Source organism: Caretta caretta, chromosome 24 (assembly GCF_965140235.1).
Source record: "Caretta caretta isolate rCarCar2 chromosome 24, rCarCar1.hap1, whole genome shotgun sequence".
Lineage (NCBI taxonomy): Eukaryota > Metazoa > Chordata > Testudines > Cheloniidae > Caretta > Caretta caretta.
This window is the reverse complement of record NC_134229.1, coordinates 14,737,507-14,758,505: the sequence shown is the minus strand read 5'-3', so window position 1 is coordinate 14,758,505 and position 20,999 is coordinate 14,737,507. Positions and strand designations below refer to the sequence as shown.

The window sequence follows — 20,999 nt, the reverse complement described above, 5'->3', positions numbered from 1 at the left end:
TGAATTAGAGTGAACTGCAAACAGAACGGGGCAGACAAACCCCAAAAGCTGGTGGATATTCCAATACTTAGATTTACCAGCCCGCAGAAAAGAGCTTCTATACGACCTTACCGCACGGGTTTCTCAGAAGTCAAACAACACAGTTCCCTTCAAGTCCCCAGCCTTAGGCCTCCCTCCAGACACACATGTCAGATATGATGATGGTGGCTGAACATCTTATCTCACCATCATAAATAAAAGGTTCTCCCAATCCCAAAGGATCAGGCCCCAGACCCAGGTCCAATTATAACTTATATCGTACCCAAAATACTTTGGCTTATAGCCAATTCTTAGTAACTAAACTAAAAATTATTAAAAAAGAAAAGAGAGAGAGTGTTGGTTAAAAGATCGATCTACAGACAGACTTGAATTCAATTCTTGAGGTTCAGATACAGAGCAGAGATGAGCTTTGTAGTTGTCAAAAGTCCTGTTAGAAACAGTCCACAGGATATAGTCCAATGTCCATATCCAGGGTGACTCCAGTCAGTGACTGGGGATTTCAATCCTTATGGCTTAGGGTTTCCCCTTCTTGAAACCCAAAGCGGATCTGAGATGAAGAAGAATCCTGTCCCAGGGTTTTTATACATTTCCTGCAGCCTTTTGGCCCGAGAAAACAATAGGCTTAACTTTCCTTCTCCCAAACATCATGGCGATTAGCACAGGATAATTTATCCATTAAACAGTTCAGATACAGGTTACCACAACCTTCCAAGAGACATATAGACAATAATACTATTTCACTCCAGTGTCTTCTGAAATGTTAATATTCCTTTTTTTGGTCTTTGAATCAAAGCTATAGCAATAGACAAGACTTGTTTGCTTACATCACAAGACCTGAGCAAACATCTACCCTTCTACCTCTAACAATGCAGGCTGCATTTCAAAGCTCTATTCATTTACATGTCTTCCTAACCAATCCCTAAAGTTCGGCCATGGGTCAGGTCAGTCTGTGAGTTAATTAACTCTTTCTGGCCCTGTCACCTGTCAATTAAATATTATATTACGCTCATAAGGTCACACCCCACTCTTGCATTTTTATCCTGATTGTTTTCTTGTCACAGGTAACACGTGGTATGAATAGGTCTGTTGGAGCCTGTCGTGCCCCAGTGATTTCAGAATGGTTTTGTTAAAGGACTTGGTAATAAAATGCAGATGTGATAGGAAATATGTTATGTGAAATGGAGTGTGATTGGGGTTGTCTGTTTGGATGAGTAATAAAAGGTGGAGGCCTTAGAATCATAGTAAACGACAGGACCGCGTGGCCGAAGAATGCGCTCGGCGATAAGCCTGAGGACACACCAGAATCCACTCCAACCGCCCCAAGGACGGGGGGCCAAAGAACCGAAGAGGACCGTCATTGCTGTACCCTCTGCGTGATTGGCTATCACTTCAAACCTGAGAACAGCATGACGAGGTAAACCCCGTAGACTTGTATGAGGACGGATCCCTATAGCGAGACCTGAAAGACTGAGGACTTTGGGTCTGTTTCTGCAACCAACTTCAAGGAGCATCGGATGCACATCTGACAAGGCCCGGCTCCATCCTCGTGTCCAGGCCGCCTCGCCAGTGACTTGGCCCGAGCAACTCCTAGGCTGGTAACTATAATAACAACCTTGCAGAACTTTTGAGTGTGTGTGAATGACAGGTTTCAGAGTAGCAGCCGTGTTAGTCTGTATTCGCAAAAAGAAAAGGAGTACTTGTGGCACCTTAGAGACTAACCAATTTATTTGAGCATAAGCTTTCGTGAGCTACAGCTCACTTCATCGGATGCATCTTATGCTCAAATAAATTGGTTAGTCTCTAAGGTGCCACAAGTACTCCTTTTCTTTGTGTGAATGAATGAATGAGTGAATGGAAAGTTATAGCTTTTACTGATTGCTTCCTCTGATTCTTTCTGTATTCACAATAAATGCGGCATGCACCCAGCTCCAATCCACCCCAGGGAGGGGAGGATTTGAGTCTGATCTGCCTCCCACGGGCTGTTTGCTGATCCAGGTGCTGTGGCTGCCGGCTGGGGTGGCTTCCCTGTCTCATGGGCATGTGGAAGCCGTGGCTAATCCCTGGTGCTCGAGCCAGACCTGAGGAGAAAAGCTGATCCCTATGTCACTAGTCCAGGGCCCAGGGATCCAGGGAGACTGACCCCTCCAAGAGCTGGGGAAGGGCTGGGAATGGACCCAAAGTATCCTGAGGACCCCTAGGAGCCTGGCTGAGCCCCTCCAATTCACTGCCTGCAGGGGCCAGATGTAGGCCAGGCCCAAATCACTGGGGGGGGGGGGGGGCCCTGCTGCTCCCATCCAGTCTTGCTGAGCTACCTTCCTCCCTCTTCCCTGGTGCTGTTCCCCAACCCCCTGGGGTCCTGTCACGGACTCACAGGACTTGTGCTGTCTTGGCTCCATATAGTCCCTGCGGGGAACCCCCTTCAGAGCGACAGCCCTTCTCGGGGGTCCACTCATAGGCGCCGACTTCTACTCGCGCCGGCAGGTGCTCGGCCCCCCGCTCTGCCCCTGGCCCCGCCCCTACTCCACCCCTGCCCTGCCCCCCCAACCTCATTCCTACTCCTTCCCCAAATCCCTGCCTTGGCCCCACCTCCCCCCCATGAGCATGCCACATTCCTGCTCCTCCCCCCTCCCTCCCGGAGCTTGCTACAGCTGTCTGGCAGCAGCAAGCGCTGGGAGGGAGGTGGAGGAGGGGGATGCGGCAGGCTGGGGGGGGAGGTGGAGGTGGGGTGGGGCGGGGAGCTTGGCTGCCAGTGGGTCCACACCTATGGCTCTACTCTCTCTCGGGGGTTAAGCCCCTCTGCCTTCTGGAACTGCACCTCTCTGAGCCTCAGCACGCCTGTCTCTCGCCGTGGGCCCTCTCAGGGAGTCCCCTCGCTCTGGTCCCCCGGGGCCTCCGTGCCCAGAGGGAGTAATGCCCCCTGTTCTCCAGACCGGAGCGACTCCCAGCCAGCGTAACACAGGAGGGTTTATTGAGCGTCTGAACCCAGCAGAGGAAACTCTCTGGTGGTGAGTGAGGAAGGGCCTGAGGCCAGGGGAACATGGGGACACTCACACACACTCCCCATCTCTCACACTCACACACACTCCCTTTGACATCTCCACACAGCCCATTTCGCTGAGACGTGCTCCCCTTGCCAGGGGGACCAGGCTCAGCCCAACGACACTGATCAGCGCTGATGCTTTGTGTGCGTGGGAGCCCTGCTTAATGGGGGCATCACCTGCAGTCCTGTCTCTGCCATGGCTACTGGGTGCAAGGAGACCCGCGAATTTTTTCTGGTGCGTTAGCATCCCAGAATGACTCAGACAGTCCATGCAGCTTGGAAGTGCCAGCACCTGGCTTCTGTTCCTTGCTCCGCACAGGAGTTTGGTCGACTGCCAAGGGTAGGGATGGATGGATGGAAGGATAGATAAGAGTACTTGGGGATAGAGAGAGAGTTTGTATATGGGGATAGATAGATAGATAGATAGATAGAAGGGTTGTATGTACGGCTTGTTACTCCAAGTGAAGTTCACACTTTAAGCACTGATATTTGTGATTTTAAGTGAGTCTTATGAGCAGTGGCTAAGAACAGTCAGGAGGAGGTCAGAGTTTTATTATTTTTTGTTTGCTTATTTCGGGAAAGGGAAGTAAGAACAGGAAAGCAGGAAAATGAGTGAAAGCAGTGAAGCGATTGCAAAGTTGGAGCTTTTAGGCTTTTTAGGCTTCAGTCTGCAGAAAAAGAGAGGGAACACCAGAGACTATTGGAACTGAAAGAACTGGGGATAAAAGAAAAAGAGAGAGAGCGAGAGAGAGAGAGAGAAAACACCAGCTGGACCTGCTAGAGAAGCAGAACGAGAACCGCCCGACCCCAACGGCTTCCATCACTCCAAAAATCCACAAGCGGGAACACTTATGTCCTGCATACATTGAGGCGGAGGATATTGTTGAATATCGGACTGCCTTCGACAGGCTGTGTGCTACATGAAATCCCTGATTATTAGAGAGTTCCTGCCCTGATTGCAAAATTAACTGGTAAAGCTCAAAATGTATTCAATGCAATGCCTGTGAAAGGTCTGTTCCCTCCCCTCTCTAGGGTCAGCACTGCCTGCCCCTGTGAAGAAGGCAGCAGGTAAGAATGGATCAGGGTGGGGTGCTGTATTAGGAGTGGGGAGGGCTGTATTGGGGTGGGGGTCAGGAATGGAGGTAGAAGGCTGTATTGGGGTGTGAAATTTGGGTGGGGGTGGTGCATGTATTGGGGTAGGGGAGTAGGAAATCAGGGGGGATATTGGGATGGGGGGGTGGGTCCTCTATTAGGGTTGGGGGAAGGGGAATCAGGGTGGGTGGAAATAAGGGGACTTAAGAACATAAGAATGGTCCTAGTGGGTCAGACCAAAGGTCCATTTAGCCCAGTATCCTGTCTTCTGACAGTGGCCAATGCCAGGTGCCCCAGAGGGAATGAACAGAACAGGGAATCATCAAGGGATCCATCCCCCGTCGCTCATTCCCAGCTTCTGGCAAACAGAGGCTAGGGATGCCATTCCTGCCCATCCTGGCTAATGGCCATTGATGGACCCGTCCTCCAGGAATTTATCTAGTGTTGGGATATGCAAGGGTTAAGTAAAGACTCGGAAAACCGCTGGTGTGCTGGTATGGTACCAGGGAGTAGGCACAGGCACGCACTGTGCCTTCGCTTAACAGGTAAAGTGTTACCCCTTTCCCCGCCCTTCTCCTTGTTAAGAACTGATAAGTGTTGCAGCTGCATAAGAAATGTGGGGATCTAAAGGATACCTTTTGGGAAAAGCAGTGTTATCTCCTCCTCCCTTCGTTTCCCAGCTACATAAGCGAGCTCTGGGTCGTGGCCCCTTCCTCCCTCCCCTGAGAACTGCAGATTGAGGGAGATTTATGGCAACAGATTATTTTTTCAAGGTAAAAATGCGTGTATGGCGTGTGTAATGCGTAATGCTGCAAACAGTGGAGAGGGGTGGGCATACTAACAGTATGCGTGTTTCGATTACTTAATAAGGGTTTTGGGGGTATTGTAATGGATGTAGGCGTTGCCTATTAACTTAAATAAAAAGAGTGTGATGTAATTAATCCAGTGCTCACTCGACAGCTGGGTCAAGGGGAACAAGTACTGCAATAAAGGATCCCATCTTCTCAATCCGCCTCTGTGTCAACCTGCTCTTTTTTTCCTAACATCTAGTTCCTTTTTGAACCCTGTTATGCTCTTGGTCTTCACAACATCCTCTGGCAAGGAGTTCCACAGGTTGACTGTACGTTGTGTGAAGAAATACTTCCTTTTATTTGTTTTAAACCTGCTGCTTATTAATTTCATTTACAAGAACTCCTAGTTCTTGTGTTATGAGAAGTAGTAAACAACACTGCCTTATCTACTTTCTCGAGAGCAGTCATGATATAGACCTCAATCATATCTCCCTTTAGCCATCTCTTTTCCAAGTTGAAAAGTCCCAGTCTTATTAATCTCTCCTCATATGGAAGCTGTTCCATACTCCTAATCATTTTTGTTGCCCTTTTCTGAACTTTTTCTAATTCCAATATATCTTTTTTGAGATGGGGCGACCACATCTGCACACAGTATTCAAGATGTGGGTGTACCATTGATTTATATGGAGGCAACATGATATCGTCTGTCCTATTATCTATCCCTTTCTTAATGATTCCCAGCATTCTGTTTGCTTTTTTGACTGCCGCTGCACATTGAGTGGATGTTTTCAGAGAACTATCCACCATGACTCCAAGATCTCTTTCTTGATTGGTAACAGCTAACGTAGACCCCATCGTTTTATATGTATAGTTGGGACTATGCTTTCCAATGTGCTTTACTTTGCATTTATCAACATTAAATTTCATCTGCCATTTTGTTGCCCAGTCACCCAGTTTTGAGAGATCCTTTTGTAGCTCTTCGCATTCTGTCTGGGTCTTAACTATCTTTAGTAATTTTGTATCATCTGGAAATTTTGCCACCTCACTGTTTACCCCTTTTTCCAGATCATTTATGAATATGTTGAATAGGACTGGTCCCGGAACAGACTCCTGGGGACACCACTATTTACCTCTCTCCATTCTGAAAACTGACCATTTATTCCTACCCTTTGTTTCCTATCTTTTAACCAGTTACCAGTCGATGAGAGAACCTTCCCTCTTTTCCCATGGCAGCTTACTTTGCATAAGAGCATTTGGTGAGGGACCTTGTCAAAGGCTTTCTGAAAATCTGAAAAAGTACACTATATCCACTGGATCCCTTTGGTCCACAGGTTTTGTTGACCCCCTCAGAGAATTCTAGTATATTGGTGAGGCATGATTTCCCTTTACTAAAACCATGTTGACTCTTCCTCAACAAATTACGTTCTTCTATATGTCTGACAACATTGTTCTTTATTATAGTTTCAACCAGTTTGCCTGGTGCTGAAGTCAGGCGTACAGGCCTGTAATTACCGGGATAACCTCTGGAGCCCTTTTAAAAAATTGGTGTCTGTGATGGGGCGGAGCGGCCCCGCACTGGTACCACAAGGATTAACCCTTCCTTCCTAGCAGAGGAAGCCATGCCCCTGGGGCTCCACTGGGCATGCTCCAACTTGAGAACAAGGGGATCTTGCCAGTTCTAGGACTCTGGGTCAGAACAAGGTGGAGAGGGCGGGCCTGGGTCCACCTACCCCTGGCACGGGAATCCTATGGACCCTGTCCATTGGGCCACACTGCCTGCACGTTTGGGGGTCAGTTACCCAGAGTCTGGCCGCTAGGCTGCACTACCCTGCTTGCGAGGGGGATTGTGTGGACTCTGGCCATTGGGCCGCACTGCTCTGGTGCTGGGAGTGATTTATATGAACTCTGGCCGTTAGGGCACACTACTCCGACCAAGGGGTGATTGCGTGGAGGGAGGCTATTAGGCCGCATCGGGCCGCTCACAGAGAGGTGAGCATGTGAACTTGGGAGTAGAGAGGTTCTGCCACCCCATTTCTCCCCCCCGCCCCAAAGGGGCTGTGCGGTGCCAGGCCCACCCCAGTATCACATTAGCTACCCTCCAGTCATCTGGTACAGAAGCTGATTTAAATGACAGGCTACAGACTACAGTTGGTAGTTCTGCAATTTCACCTTTGAGTTCCTTCAGAACTCTTGGGTGAATCCCATCTGGCCCTGGTGTCTTATTGCAGTTTAATGTATCAATTTGTTCCAAAACCTCCTCTAATGATACCTCAATCTGGGACAGTTCCTCACATCTGTCACCTAAAAAGAATGGCTCGGGTTTGGGAATCTCCCTCACATCCTCAGCCGTGAAGACCGATGCAAAGAATTCATAAGACCAATGCAAAGAACTCATTTAGTTTCTCCGCAATGGCCTTATCATCCTTGAGGGCTCCTTTAGCACCTCGATCGTCCAGTGGCCCCACTGGTGGTTTAGCAGCTTCCTGCTTCTGATGGACTTAAAAAAACTTTGCTATTACTTTTTGAGTCTTTGGCTAATTGTTCCTCAAATTCTTTTTTGGCCTTCCTAATTGTATTTTTACACTTCTTTTGCCAGTGTTTATGCTCCTTTCTATTTTCCTCACTAGGATTTAATTTCCACTTTTTAAAGGATGCCTTTTTCCCTCTCCCAGCTTCTTTGTCTTTGTTGTTTAGCCACGGTCATAGGCGCCAACTCCGCGGGTGCTCTGGGGCTGGAGGACCCATGGGAAAAATAGGGGGTGCTCAGCGCCCACTGGGGTGACCAGCTGTTGGCAGCCAGGGATCAACTCTTTTGTGGGTGCGGCAGACGAGCTGTTTCCTATGGGTAGCCTGCGCGCAGCTGCGATCAGCTGTTTGGCGGGCAGGCTCGGATCAGCTGTTTCCCACCTCCCTGCTCCAGTAGGGACTGAGTGAGTCTCACCAAAAAAAAAAAAAGCCTTCCGGGGTAGGCGTGGGAGGGAGTGTGGGGCTATCAGCAGCAGCACAGCCAGTCCCTGCTCACCTAGGGTCTCCCCACACCTCTTGGGCTGATGGCCAAGTCCTGCCTGTGTATGGTTGCTCCTTCCCAGCCAGACTCAACTCTGACCACAGCAGGCATCAACCCAAGGGAGCCCAGCTAGGCTAGGACTGGGGGTGGGTGCAGTGGTGGATTAGGGGGAGGAAAAGCCTTGGACCCCGGCAGGAGACGCACTGAGGGGGGGAGGGAGGAGAACCCCGGAGCCCGTCAGGAGCCGTGCTAGGGAGAATCCCTGGCAGATGCCACGCAGGGGGGCGGGGGGAGGAGAAGCCCCGGACCCTGGCAGAACATGTGGGGCTGTAGTCCCCGGCTTGGGAGCCCCAGCCACCCTAGTGGCAGAAGTTGCAGGGCTGAAGTGTCGACCCCACTCTGTGCGGAGCTGGACTGAGCCCCTCTCTCTTCCATCCCCTTTGCGCGGAGCTGGCTCTCACTCTCTGGCTGTGGAGAAATTCAGCTCAGATCTACTCATATTGGTATCTCCATTTCCCCCATCATCACACAGCCATGAATGGATTTAGCCTAGGAGGCAGGGTCAGCATTAGCCCCATTTGGCAGGTGGGATCTAAGGCACACAGAGGTGAAGTGACTTTCCCAAGACTAAGCAGGGAGTCTGTGGCAGAGCAGAGACTCAAACCCAGAACACCTGAGCCCGAGGCCTGTGCATTAACCACTAGGCAACCTCCCTACCCAAGGAGAGGGAACCTCCTCTGCCATTTTGAGTGGGTGGGTGGGAGGAGGCACTAGACAGAGCCACTGTTACCAGATATGCCTGTTACTTTGGGGTACACTCATTTATTAGGATTACTCTTCCGGGGGCGGCGGGGGGGCGGTTTCTATAATTCTGTTAATGTACGGCTTGTGTCACTTGTGTGTTCCTAGGGAGCTCTACTCCTTCCTTCTGCAAGTCCCCTCCCAATGGAGCTACCCTGCAGGACCTCGGTTCCCTAGGACTGGGTTCCTGCAGCCCTAGGACTAGATATGAGCACGCGCTCACGCGCACACACACCGGAGTGGACCAGGCCAATCAGCACTCTCCAGCTGATCCCCTCATATGTCCCCGTAGTCAGTGGGCTGGGTGAAGCAGCCTCTTCGAGCTGTCACCCTCATGTGCCCCTGGTCTCAATAAGCTGGGCCGAGAAGCACTTTCAGCGGCCCCCCCGCCCCCTCCCCGCCCCTTATGTGCCACAGGTTTAACATGTCACGTCACAACTGTACTGGTCGTAACCCACTTGATGACCAAACCCCACAGGACTTTGGGCGCTGTAGGGGACCTTTAGCTTCGGTACGAGGAGCGTTGCTGCAGAGTAAATGGGGAAATCTAAAAACACAGAAGAGTAAAGTTCAGAGAGAGAGAGAAGCAACCAGCTTAACCATAAAAGTTATTTATTGAATAATAGTGATAACCCAAGGAGAGCCTAAAGCAACATAACATATATTAGTAAAGGTTAATACCTGAGGTAGAAAGGAAAACAGAGAGAGAGAGAGAGGGATCTCACTGCTCCCTGAAGCATGAACTGGTCGGGGTTCCCAGGTGATGGTGGTAGTTTAGGGTCTGGAGGGCAGGAGACAGGCAGAGCCCCCAGTACGATCAGTCAGGAGATGGAGTCCCAGTGGAGCTGATGCAGAGTTGAGTCCATGCATCAGAACTCTTACTTGGGCATAGGTAGGGGTTTTTGTAGAGAAAATACAATGGTTCAAGGGAGAACACTAGATTTGTTTATGGGTAAACTGATGACTCAAGGGTTTTCTTTAGGTTAGACAATAGGAGCTGATCACTCCTGGCTATGGGTGGTGTTTTCTTCCAGGGAGCTCACAATGCAACTAGGCTGCTTTATCGATCAAGGATTTATTACTAGAATTGGTCTGATAACTGGAAGTCCTGGCACAGTCAAGGAATTATGATGTGATTGGAATAACAGAGACTTGGTGGGATAACTCACATGACTGGAGTACTGTCGTGGATGGATATAAACTGTTCAGGAAGGACAGGCAGAGCAGAAAAGGTGGGGGAGTTGCACTGTATGTAAGACAGCAGTATGACTCCTCAGAGCTCCAGTATGAAACTGCAGAAAAACCTGAGTGTCTCTGGATTAAGTTTAGAAGTGTGAGCAACAAGGGTGATGTCGTGGTGGGAGTCTGCTATAGACCACCGGACCAGGGGGATGAGGTGGACGAGGCTTTCTTCCGGCAACTCGCAGAAGTTACTAGATCGCAGGCCCTGGTTCTCATGAGAGACTTCAATCACCCTGATATCTGCTGGGAGAGCAATACAGCGGTGCACAGACAAACTAGGAAGTTTTTGGAAAGCGTAGGGGACAATTTCCTGGTGCAAGTACTGGAGGAACCAACTAGGGGCAGAGCTCTTCTTGACCTGCTGCTCACAAACCGGGAAGAATTAGTAGGGGAAGCTAAAGTGGATGGGAACCTGGGAGGCAGTGACCATGAGATGGTCAAGTTCAGGATCCTGACACAGGGAGGAAAGGAGAGCAGCAGAATACGGACCCTGGACTTCAGAAAAGCAGACTTTGACTCCCTCCGGGAACTGATGGGCGGGGTCCCCTGGGAGAATAACATGAGGGGGAAAGGAGTCCAGGAGAGCTGGCTGTATTTTAAAGAATCCTTATTGAGGTTACAGGGACAAACCATCCCGATGTGTAGAAAGAATAGTAAATATGGCAGGCGACCAGCTTGGCTTAACAGTGAAATCCTTGCTGATCTTGAACACAAAAAAGAAGCTTACAAGAAGTGGAAGATTGGACAAATAACCAGGGAAGAGTATAAAAATATTGCTCGGGCATGCAGGAGTGAAATCAGGAAGGCCAAATCACACCTGGAGTTGCAGCTAGCAAGAGATGTTAAAAGTAAGAAGGGTTTCTTCAGGTATGTTAGCAACAAGAAGAAAGTGAAGGAAAGTGTGGGCCCCTTACTGAATGAGGGAGGTAACCTAGTGACAGAGGATGTGGAAAAAGCTAATGTACTCAATGCTTTTTTTGCCTCTGTCTTCACGAACAAGGTCAGCTCCCAGACTGCTGCACTGGGCAGCACAGCATGGGGAGGAGGTGACCAGCCCTCTGTGGAGAAAGAAGTGGTTCGGGACTATTTAGAAAAGCTGGACGAGCACAAGTCCATGGGACTGGATGCGCTGCATCCGAGAGTCCTAAAGGAGTTGGTGGATGTGATTTCAGAGCCATTGGCCATTATCTTTGAAAACTCTTGGCGATCCGGGGAAGTCCCGGACGACTGGAAAAAGGCTAATGTAGTGCCCATCTTTAAAAAAGGGAAGAAGGAGGATCCTGGGAACTACAGGCCAGTGAGCCTCACCTCAGTCCCTGGAAAAATCATGGAGCAGGTCCTCAAGGAATCAATTCTGCAGCATTTAGAGGAGAGGAAAGTGATCAGGAAAAGTCAGCATGGATTCACCAAGGGCAAGTCATGCCTGACTAATCTAATTGCCTTCTATGACAAGATAACTGGCTCTGTGGATGAGAGGAAAGCGGTGGACGTGTTGTTCCTTGACTTTAGCAAAGCTTTTGACACGGTCTCCCACAGTATTCTTGCCAGCAAGTTAAAGAAGTATGGGCTGGATGAATGGACTATAAGGTGGATAGAAAGTTGGCTAGATTGTCGGGCTCAATGGGTAGTGATCAATGGGTCCATGTCTAGTTGGCAGCCGGTATCAAGTGGAGTGCCCCAAGGGTCGGTCCTGGGGCCGGTTTTGTTCAATATCTTCATAAATGATCTGGAGGATGGTGTGGATTGCACCCTCAGCAAGTTTGCAGATGACACTAAACTTGGAGGAGAGGTAGATAGGCTGGAGGGTAGGGATAGGATACAGAGGGACCTAGACAAATTGGAGGATTAGGCCAAAAGAAATCTGATGAAGTTCAACAAGGACAAGTGCAGAGTCCTGCACTTAGGACGGAAGAATCCCATGCACCACTACAGACTAGGGACCGAATGGCTCGGCAGCAGTTCTGCAGAAAAGGACCTAGGGGTTACAGTGGACGAGAAGCTGGATATGAGTCAACAGTGTGCCCTTGTTGCCAAGAAGGCCAATGGCATTTTGGGATGTATATGTAGGGGCATTGCCAGCAGATCGAGGGACGTGATCGTTCCCCTCTATTCGACATTGGTGAGGCCTCATCTGGAGTCCTGTGGCCAGTTTTGGGCCCCACACTACAAGAAGGATGTGGAAAAATTGGAAAGAGTCCAGCGGAGGGCAACAAAAATGATTAGGGGACTGGAACACATGACTTATGAGGAGAGGCTGAGGGAACTGGGATTGTTTAGCCTGCAGAAGAGAAGAATGAGGGGGGATTTGATAGCTGCTTTCAACTACCTGAAAGGGGGTTCCAAAGAGGATGGCTCTAGACTGTTCTCAGTGGTAGCTGATGAGAGAACAAGGAGTAATGGTCTCAAGTTGCAGTGGGGGAGGTTTAGGTTGAATATTAGGAAAAACTTTTTCACTAGGAGAGTGGTGAAACACTGGAGTGCGTTACCTAGGCAGGTGGTGGAATCTCCTTCCTTCGAAGCTTTTAAGGTCAGGCTTGACAAAGCCCTGGCTGGGATGATTTAATTGGGGATTGGTCCTGCTTTGAGCAGGGGGTTGGACTAGATGACCTCCTGAGGTCCCTTCCAGCCCTGATATTCTATGATTCTATGAATTGCTGAGCTGGGTGTGTGCAGGCGTAGGTTCATTAACATCTGGAGCAGGGATTCCCCTGATGCAGTGGGTCCCTGCTTTTCTGGTTCCAGAGTTCGGTGCAGTTCTCTGTTCTTCATTCTTTATGCTCATCCCTGTCCCATCTTTCATGCAGATGAGGCTAGGGGAGTTGTCTCTCTTCTTCAATCTGTATGCTAATGGAGATGTCTTAATCTTGTCAGGAGGAGTCTAGGTGTGTCTCCCAACACCCTTCACTGCTCTCTGCAAGCCTTTTCTCTGGTCGGTTTTGGTTCAAGCAGAGACTGGTGGCTGTGGGGGGAGGGGGCTGTCTTTAATGAGTCAGACAGGCTAGATACTGTGCCCTGGTTCCCCCAAAACACAGAGCTGACTGGTATCACCACCAGGAGGTGGGGAGCAGAGAGAGAGATGGGAAAAGGGACATGGGTGGGAAGCAAGAAGGGGGAACATCAGGAAGGGGAGCAAGGACTTAGAGAAGAAACAAGAGAAAGAGAAAGGGAAAGGGGCAGGGAGAGCGAAAGGAAGGGAGAGGAGAAAGGGGCAGGGAGAGAGGAAAGACTCTCCACTGCTTGTCCCTCCCATCCACCTTCTTCCCACAGCCATCAGTGGCCTCGGTTCCCAAACGGGCCTGAAGCAGGTGTGAAGCGCGGAGCGAACATAATGTCTTTAAACTGGGATGTTAGTGAAGACGGCTTCTAGCTGAGTGTAATGATTTTAGTATACTGTAATTCATGATAATATAATGAGAGATTTCATGACTATTTTAATAAATGATTACAATGTTAAGATGCCAATGATAGACACACATTCAGTAACAGAATATGAAAGAAGTGTATAAATATGCTGAAAATTGCCAGTTTTGGGTGGAGGCTGAGCCCCCAAACACACACCTAGCCTTCAAGGCAGGAGGGGGCAGAAAGGAGTGAGCAGTGGGCAGGAGATGCTCAGGGGAGAGGACCTAAGGGGAGGGTGCAGAGCAGGGGCAGGAAGAGGTGGAGTGGGACAGAGTGGGGTCGGGGCCTTGGGGAAGGGGACGGGGCCGGGATGGAGCACCACCAGCAAAATCAAAAGTCAGAACCTATGGCCACGGTGGCTTGTTTGGTTCTCTTACTGCGGTTTTTACTTTGGGGTATACATTTAAGTTGAGCCTCTATTACGGTGTCTTTGCAAAGTTTCCATGCAGCTTGCAGAGATCTCACGTTTGGCGCTGGACCCTTTAATTTCTGTTTCACTAACCGCCTCATTTTTGTGTAGTTCCCCTTCTGAAATTAAATGCTACAGAGTTGGGCCCCTGTGGTGTTTTTCCTGCCACAGGGATATTAAATTTCATTATATTATGGTCACTATTACCAAGCAGTCCTGCTTTATTCACCTCTTGGACCAGATCCTGTGCTCCACTTTGGACTAAATCAAGAATGGCCTCTCCTCTGCTGGTTCCAGGACCAGCTGCTCCAAGAAGCAGTCATTTAAGGTGTCAAGTAACTTCATCTCTGCATCCCGTCCTGAGGCGACATGTACCCAGTCAATATGGGGAGAATTGAAATTCCCCTTTATTATTATTATTTCATTTTAATAGCCTCTCTAATCTCCCTGAGCATCGAACCCCGGCCCAGAGGGCTCCCCCCAAGAGCTGGGAAGGAGCTCAGCTCGGAAATAGCAGCACTACTGACTGCAGAATGAAAGGGCTAGAAACTAAGACAGCAAATAGCATAATTGGGCTCTATGAAGCCTGGGTGCGCCCCGTCTCAGAAAGGATACAGGGGTTTGCAAAAGGTGCAGAAAAGGGGAACAAAAGTGCTGAGGGGGATGGCAGAGCATCCGTGGGAGGGGAGATTCTAGCCCGGGACTGTTCAGCTGGGAGAAGAGACGGCTGCGGGGGGATGACAGAGGTCTATGAATCCTGCCTGGGGTGGAGAAGGTGACTAGGGACAAGTAACACAAAGACTAGGGGTTGCCCAACAAAGACAAAGCAAAGGAATCCCCCCTTCAACCAGCACACTGGAAGCTGGGCCCCTCGCTGGCCGGGCGTGTGGTAACGGGTTCAACGGAGCATGAGGTGAGCACCTGAAGGACGGGACCTTCGCTGGCCGCTGGCCACTAGCCAGTGTTAGGGGGCTTATTCCTTCACCCACTTACTTCCCTGGTCCTTCTCGCATGAACAGAGAGCAACAATACCCGAAGTCCAAAGGTGCAAACAATTCGATGTTTATTGGGGTGAACTTCCAGCAAGCATGATTCCAGTTTCCTTCCTTAGTATCCTCCTTCCCAGCTCTGACACCACAGAGCCTTACACCTGTGTCCCTGTTCCCATTCCTACCCTTAGCCAAACATGATTCCAACTTCCTTACTCCCATTCCCTGTTCCCATTTCCCCCTTTAGCAAAACATGATTCCAATTTTCTTACCCCCATTCCCTGTTCCCATCTCACACACCCACATGCCCACCCCCCCGTCACTTCCTCATTGACTACAGATTATATAGTAAAACTTGAGTTCTGCTTAGCTATACCTTAACCAATCATTTTCCTGAAATTTAACTAACCAATCCTAACATATTGTAACATGATTATGTAACCAATTATATCCCACCACCTCAATTAGTTTACACCCAGCAAAATTAATTATACAGCAGACAGGAACAATCACAGAACCAGACAGAGATTATACAGACCAACAGTAGCAAAGTGGGAGCTATAATGACAAGACAATACAGAAGTGAGGATTTCACATCCCAGCTATTGATAAGTGAGTTCTTGCCAGACAGGATGCTATCAAACTAAGTTTCCTTTTACATTTTCTAGGCACTTCCCTTTCTCTGGAGGTGATAGGAATACAATCCTGTCCTGATAGTGTCTAACAGCCCAATAGCACCTTATTTCAATGTGACTAGTTTGGAATGTGAGGATGTAACCGGTCGCTTCCCAGTTTATGGCTGCCTCTGCTGCTTAGCCAAAGGCCTGAGCCTAAGCACAGGGCCACAAACTGTCACAGTAAGAGAAGGCCCTTACACTGGCAGACAGTGTTTTTGATTCTTTCTTTTATACCTCTAGAACTAGCCAAGTGATAAGAATACACCTAAATTCTTAGAGTATAGGCCTTTACAGACAGGCCTGAATATCTATATCCTAACAGCCAGGATGAGCAGGACGCAGCCCCACGTGCCGGGGGTCCCTAAACCTCTCACCACCAGAAGCCGGCAGGATCACTCCATAACTGCATCCCGGGGTGGGGGGCGGGACATTGTCAGACAGGATCCCAGGCTAAATAGACCCTGGGCTGACCCAGCAGGGCCCTTCTTAAATATCCACATCCCGCCCCGCACACACAAAGCTCAGGGACGGTGCCCAGGGGCCCATGTCCGCAGCCTGACCCTCTCCCTGCCTGAGAGCCCACGGGTGTGTTTCCCTCCAGGGCGCCAGCTCTGATCTGGCCCCAGGGCAGGGCCTGGCTGGCTTGATGGGACACGGGCCTTTCCCCCCCAGGTGCCAGCTCTGATCTGGCCCCAGGGCAGGGCCTGGCTGGCTTGATGGGACACGGGGCCTTTCCCCCGCAGGGTGCCAGCTCTGATCTGGCTCCAGGGCAGGGCTGGCTGGGTCAGGCAGAGGCAGGGCAGGGATTAGCTGTATCCCTGGGGTGGAGACATCTGCAAACCCAAACCCACAACGGGCACTAATCGGCGCCCCCTGTTGGCCGCCCTCGTGGAGCTGCTGAATGGGCCATGGAGCCTGAACTCCCAGCTCCCCATGGAGGGGTTGATGTGGAGCAGGGAAGAGGGGTGACTCGGGCTGGATGGTTCCCCCACCCCCGAGGCTGATGACCTGCTGCCATGGAAGCGACCCCTCCGGGGCGGGGAATGACAGGATCTGCCACACGCCTGCCCCCTCCACTCTCACACCAGGACCCGGGCACCTGACACAGCTGGGCAGGGGCACAGTGCCCTGGGGGATTAAAGGTGCCAGCTCAGCTCAGGTCCAAATGTCACTGTGCCGGGCAGGGAGCACCCGGCAGGGCCTCCAAAGGTTGAATGGCACTGGCTCTGCCCAGGCCCGAAGGTAGCTAGGGGGAGAGCAGAGAGCCTGGGCCTGTTGCAGAACCCCACAGAGGGCTCCCACCCCAAGCACGGGCTGTTGTCCCAGCCACAGCCACCAGCAAGGGCCCTACAGTCATTCCGGGAACAAGCCACGGAATCGGCTCAATCGTTGCTGAAATGCAGCTGGCTCTGGGATGGGACAGCCAAGTAACAGCTTCACCCCGTTCCCTGCAGCACGGTGCCCCCTACTGAGCCCCTGCCCCGCTCCCTGCACGACAGCTCCCCCTACTGAACCCTTGCAGCACGATGTCCCCAAGTATCACACAGGGGCCAGCACCGATGCTGGGAGGTCTGTCTCTGTCCCAGCCTTGCCATGGCACGTGAATACTTCACCCACAAGGGGTTGCTGTTCCCATGTCTGAATTACTCCCCCGAGGCGCTGAGCTACGTGGAGAATGAATTCCAGGTGCGGGACGACGACATCTTCAACGTCACCTACCCCAAGTCAGATAGAGGAGAGCGGGGGCAAAGCGGAGTGTGTGTGTGGGGAGTGCGTGGGGGGGGGTTCCTGACACACACAAGAACATTATCATAGAATCATAGAATCATAGAATATGAGGGTTGGAAGGGACCCCAGAAGGTCATCTAGTCCAACCCCCTGCTCGAAGCAGGACCAATTCCCAGTTAAATCATCCCAGCCAGGGCTTTGTCAAGCCTGACCTTAAAAACCTCTAAGGAAGGAGATTCTACCACCTCCCTAGGTAACGCATTCCTGTGTTTCACCACCCTCTTAGTGAACAAGTTTTTCCTAATATCCAATCTAAACCTCCCCCACTGCAACTTGAGACCATTACTCCTCGTTCTGTCTTCTGCTACCACTGAGAACAGTCTAGAGCCATCCTCTTTGGAACCCCCTTTCAGGTAGTTGAAAGCAGCTATCAAATCCCCCCTCATTCTTCTCTTCTGCAGGCTAAACAATCCCAGCTCCCTCAGCCTTGCCTCATAAGTCATGTGTTCTAGACCCCTAATCATTTTTGTTGCCCTCCGCTGGACTCTTTCCAATTTATCCACATCCTTCTTGTTGTGTGGGGCCCAAAAGTGGACACAGTACTCCAGATGAGGCCTCACCAATGTCGAATAGAGGGGAACGATCACGTCCCTCGATCTGCTCGCTATGCCCCTACTTATACATCCCAAAATGCCATTGGCCTTCTTGGCAACAAGGGCACACTGCTGACTCATATCCAGCTTCTCGTCCACTGTCACCCCTAGGTCCTTTTCCGCAGAACTGCTGCCTAGCCATTCGGTCCCTAGTCTGTAGCGGTGCATTGGATTCTTCCATCCTAAGTGCAGGACCCTGCACTTATCCTTATTGAACCTCATCAGATTTCTTTTGGCCCAATCCTCCAATTTGTCTAGGTCCTTCTGTATCCTATCCCTCCCCTCCAGCATATCTACCACTCCTCCCAGTTTAGTATCATCCGCAAATTTTCTGAGAGCGCAATCCACACCATCCTCCAGATCATTTATGAAGATATTGAACAAAACCGGCCCCAGGACCGACCCCTGGGGCACTCCACTTGATACCGGCTGCCAACTAGACATGGAGCCATTGATCACTACCCGTTGAGCCCGACAATCTAGCCAGCTTTCTACCCACCTTATAGTGCATTCATTATATGGAAACACCAAACCCAGTAGCTGGAAGGTTGCAACATCATATGACCTGCTTTACTAGATGTCAGAGCCCGGGCTCCCATACCCCCAGCGAGACAAAGCAGGCTGCTCCCTGGGGCCCAACTTGCCCACCTGGAGCTAAGCTGGCTCTCTGCAGACGCACTCTGATCACAGGCTTTCTCCAGAGCTGGCGGCAGGGCCAGGAGACCCCGACACAGCAAAACAAGACCTTCGGATTTTAGCACTGTCAATTCACCTCCGTGAATGTGGTGTTGGGGCTGGGAACCAGACTCCTGGAACCGATCCCCAGATCTGGGAAAGGGAGGCTGGTAGGTTAAAGCAGAAGCACTGGGAGCCAGGACTCCTGGGTTCTCTCCCCAGCTCTGGGAACGGAGAGGGACCCAGTGAGTCGAGGGATTAGTTCAGGCCCATTAACCCTTTCATCCCCAGGCACTAACTGGATGCTGGAGATTCTGAGTCTGATCTGTTGTTACGGAGACCCCGGCTGGGTGCGCAGCATGCTGAACTGGGAGCGGTCGCCCTGGGAGGACAACCAGAATGGGCTGAAGGCTGCCCTGAAATACTCCCCGCCCCGGCTGATCTGCTCCCATCTCCCCGTTCAGCTCTTCCCCAAGTCCCTGCAGCGCTCCAAGGCCAAAGTGAGAGGCGGGAGAGCGGGGGCTGCGGGTCAGATTTGAGGGGCACCTACAGGGCTGTGCGTCGGGACGGGGGTGAATCCAGGGCTGCTGCTGGGTGTGAGTTACAAGAATGTGGGCGTGCGAAAGTGCAGCCAGTGGGATGGGGTGATTCCTTCTCCCTCCGGAGAGGGTGGGGAAGTGATGGCCCAGGGTGGGTGGCTAATCACTGTGTTCACTTGGCACCCGCCTCCCCCAATTGGTAGCATGACGCCCCAGCAGTGACCCCCCTCCCCACCTCTCCCCAGATCATCTACACCCTGCGCTGCCCCAAGGACGTCCTGGTCTCGCTCTACCACTTCTCCAAGCTGCTGCGCCTGTTCAAGGACCCTGGCTCACTGGACTCCTTCCTCGAGGACTTCCTGAGCGGGAATGGTGAGCAGCACCCCGGGCCCGCAGGGGCCACTCTGGAGCCGGACGCCTGGGTTCCAAGCAAGCCACAAGTACTTTGAGTTTGTGCATCCCCAGCCAGCTCTGACCAGCCCTTTGCCCAGGGCCCGGCACAGCTCAGAGCCCCCCTCCCCAAACAGCCACAGCACAAGCAGGGGTCTGCAAACACCGCTGACCTCCAGCCCCCACTCTCCTCCCAGTGCCAGGATGGAACCCGGGTGTCCCAGCTCCCAGGCCCCTGCTGTCCCTGGCAGAGCAGGGTGGAGGGGCCGGGTGGAGCCGGCTCTGGGGTCACCATGCCGCTGTCCCCTGCACAGTGGCCTATGGCTCCTGGTTTGACCACGTCACTGGCTGGATGGGGCTGAAGGGCAACGAGAACTTCTTCCCCATCACCTACGAGGAGCTGCAGCAGGTAGGGAAACCCCGCCCTTTGGGCCACGCCCACACATAACTCTGCTTTCTGTGTGCATGACAAGAACCAGGGGAGGGGGTGAAGGGAAAGCCCTCTAAGAGAGCCCACTCCCCTCCCAGAGCTGGGGATAGAACCCAGGAGTCCTGGGTCCCCTCCTGGCCTCTGTGGGCTGCACTGTGGTGCCCCTGCCTCAATAACTCCGTATGTCCATCCTGTACAGCCCAGACCACATCAGGCCAAGTCTGGGCTGGGATCCAGGCCGTGGAGCTGGAACAGTTTGTACGGTAGGGGTGCTGAGAGGCACTGAACCAAACTGTAAACCCTGGATATAATGGAAACCACTTCAAGCCAGGGGGTGCAGCAGCAACCCTGCACTGCTAGTCCCAGCACCTATGGACAGGGTGGAGGGGCAGAGTTAAGGGGATTTCAGGCAGCACCTTCACTCTACATAGCCACGGGAAGCAGCCCCCAGCCCGGTGACTGGGTCCCAGCTGGGCTTGGCTCTTGACCTGGAGATTCACAGGGCTCTGGGGGCAATGCCCAGCCCAGTGCTCAGCATAGGAGCTGTTTTCCCAGCACAGGGAACCCAGGGGGTCTGATTCCACCCAGCCGAGCGGGAGCTGGGGTGGGTCTGGCCCCGCTTTAACTCTTTGAGTTCTCAGCACAGCCTTCAGATGGGGGGGTTCTCAGCCCTGGGGATGGGGGGATGGGTGGGCCCAGCCATGGGCAGTGGAGTGGCTGGGGGAGCAGGGAGGGTGGGGTAAGAGACGCAGGGGCAGCAAGAGGGCGAGTGGCCCCAGTGACTCCTATGGAGACACGTACACACAATCCCACACACAGACCTACACACACTCTCTGCCGGTGGCCAGGGATGGTGCGCACACCCCCACATTCCCAGTCTCTCCCCGTCTAGACACCACGGACAGTTCCCTTCACCTCAGAGAGATGTCAGCAGTGACCAGCTTGGAGCAAAGCCAGCTGAGCCCTTTAGCCGCTGTGTCTGCAAAAGAGAGACTCGCTCTGGGGCAGTCGGATGGGACCAGGGACCTTTCCCCTCTGCGGGGGGACCAGCTCCGGTCTGGCCCCAGGGCGTGGACTGGCTGGCTCAAGGGGGAT

At 51.8% G+C, this 20,999-nt stretch overlaps 1 protein-coding gene across 1 annotated transcript; it reads left to right on the top strand.

Moving 5' to 3' along the window:
• Window positions 1-2,838: 2,838 nt before the first annotated feature.
• LOC142070056 (sulfotransferase 2B1-like) lies at window positions 2,839-19,922 on the top strand. The gene is made up of 6 exons (XM_075123031.1): window positions 2,839-3,044; window positions 4,112-4,147; window positions 4,852-4,944; window positions 18,837-19,045; window positions 19,330-19,456; window positions 19,789-19,922. The coding sequence occupies exons 4-6, from the start codon at window positions 18,848-18,850 to the stop codon at window positions 19,920-19,922; spliced, it is 459 nt and encodes a 152-aa protein (XP_074979132.1). The 5' UTR covers window positions 2,839-3,044; window positions 4,112-4,147; window positions 4,852-4,944; window positions 18,837-18,847.
• The last annotated feature ends 1,077 nt before the right edge of the window (window positions 19,923-20,999 follow it).

Bases quoted from the DNA above. Each gene is read 5' to 3' on its own strand.
- LOC142070056 (XM_075123031.1), top strand. From the start codon at position 18,848: ATGCTGGAGATTCTGAGTCTGATCTGTTGTTACGGAGACCCCGGCTGG. The intron at 19,046-19,329 runs GTGAGAGGCGGG...ACCTCTCCCCAG, and splicing joins TGCAGCGCTCCAAGGCCAAA to ATCATCTACACCCTGCGCTG. The intron at 19,457-19,788 runs GTGAGCAGCACC...TCCCCTGCACAG, and splicing joins GGACTTCCTGAGCGGGAATG to TGGCCTATGGCTCCTGGTTT.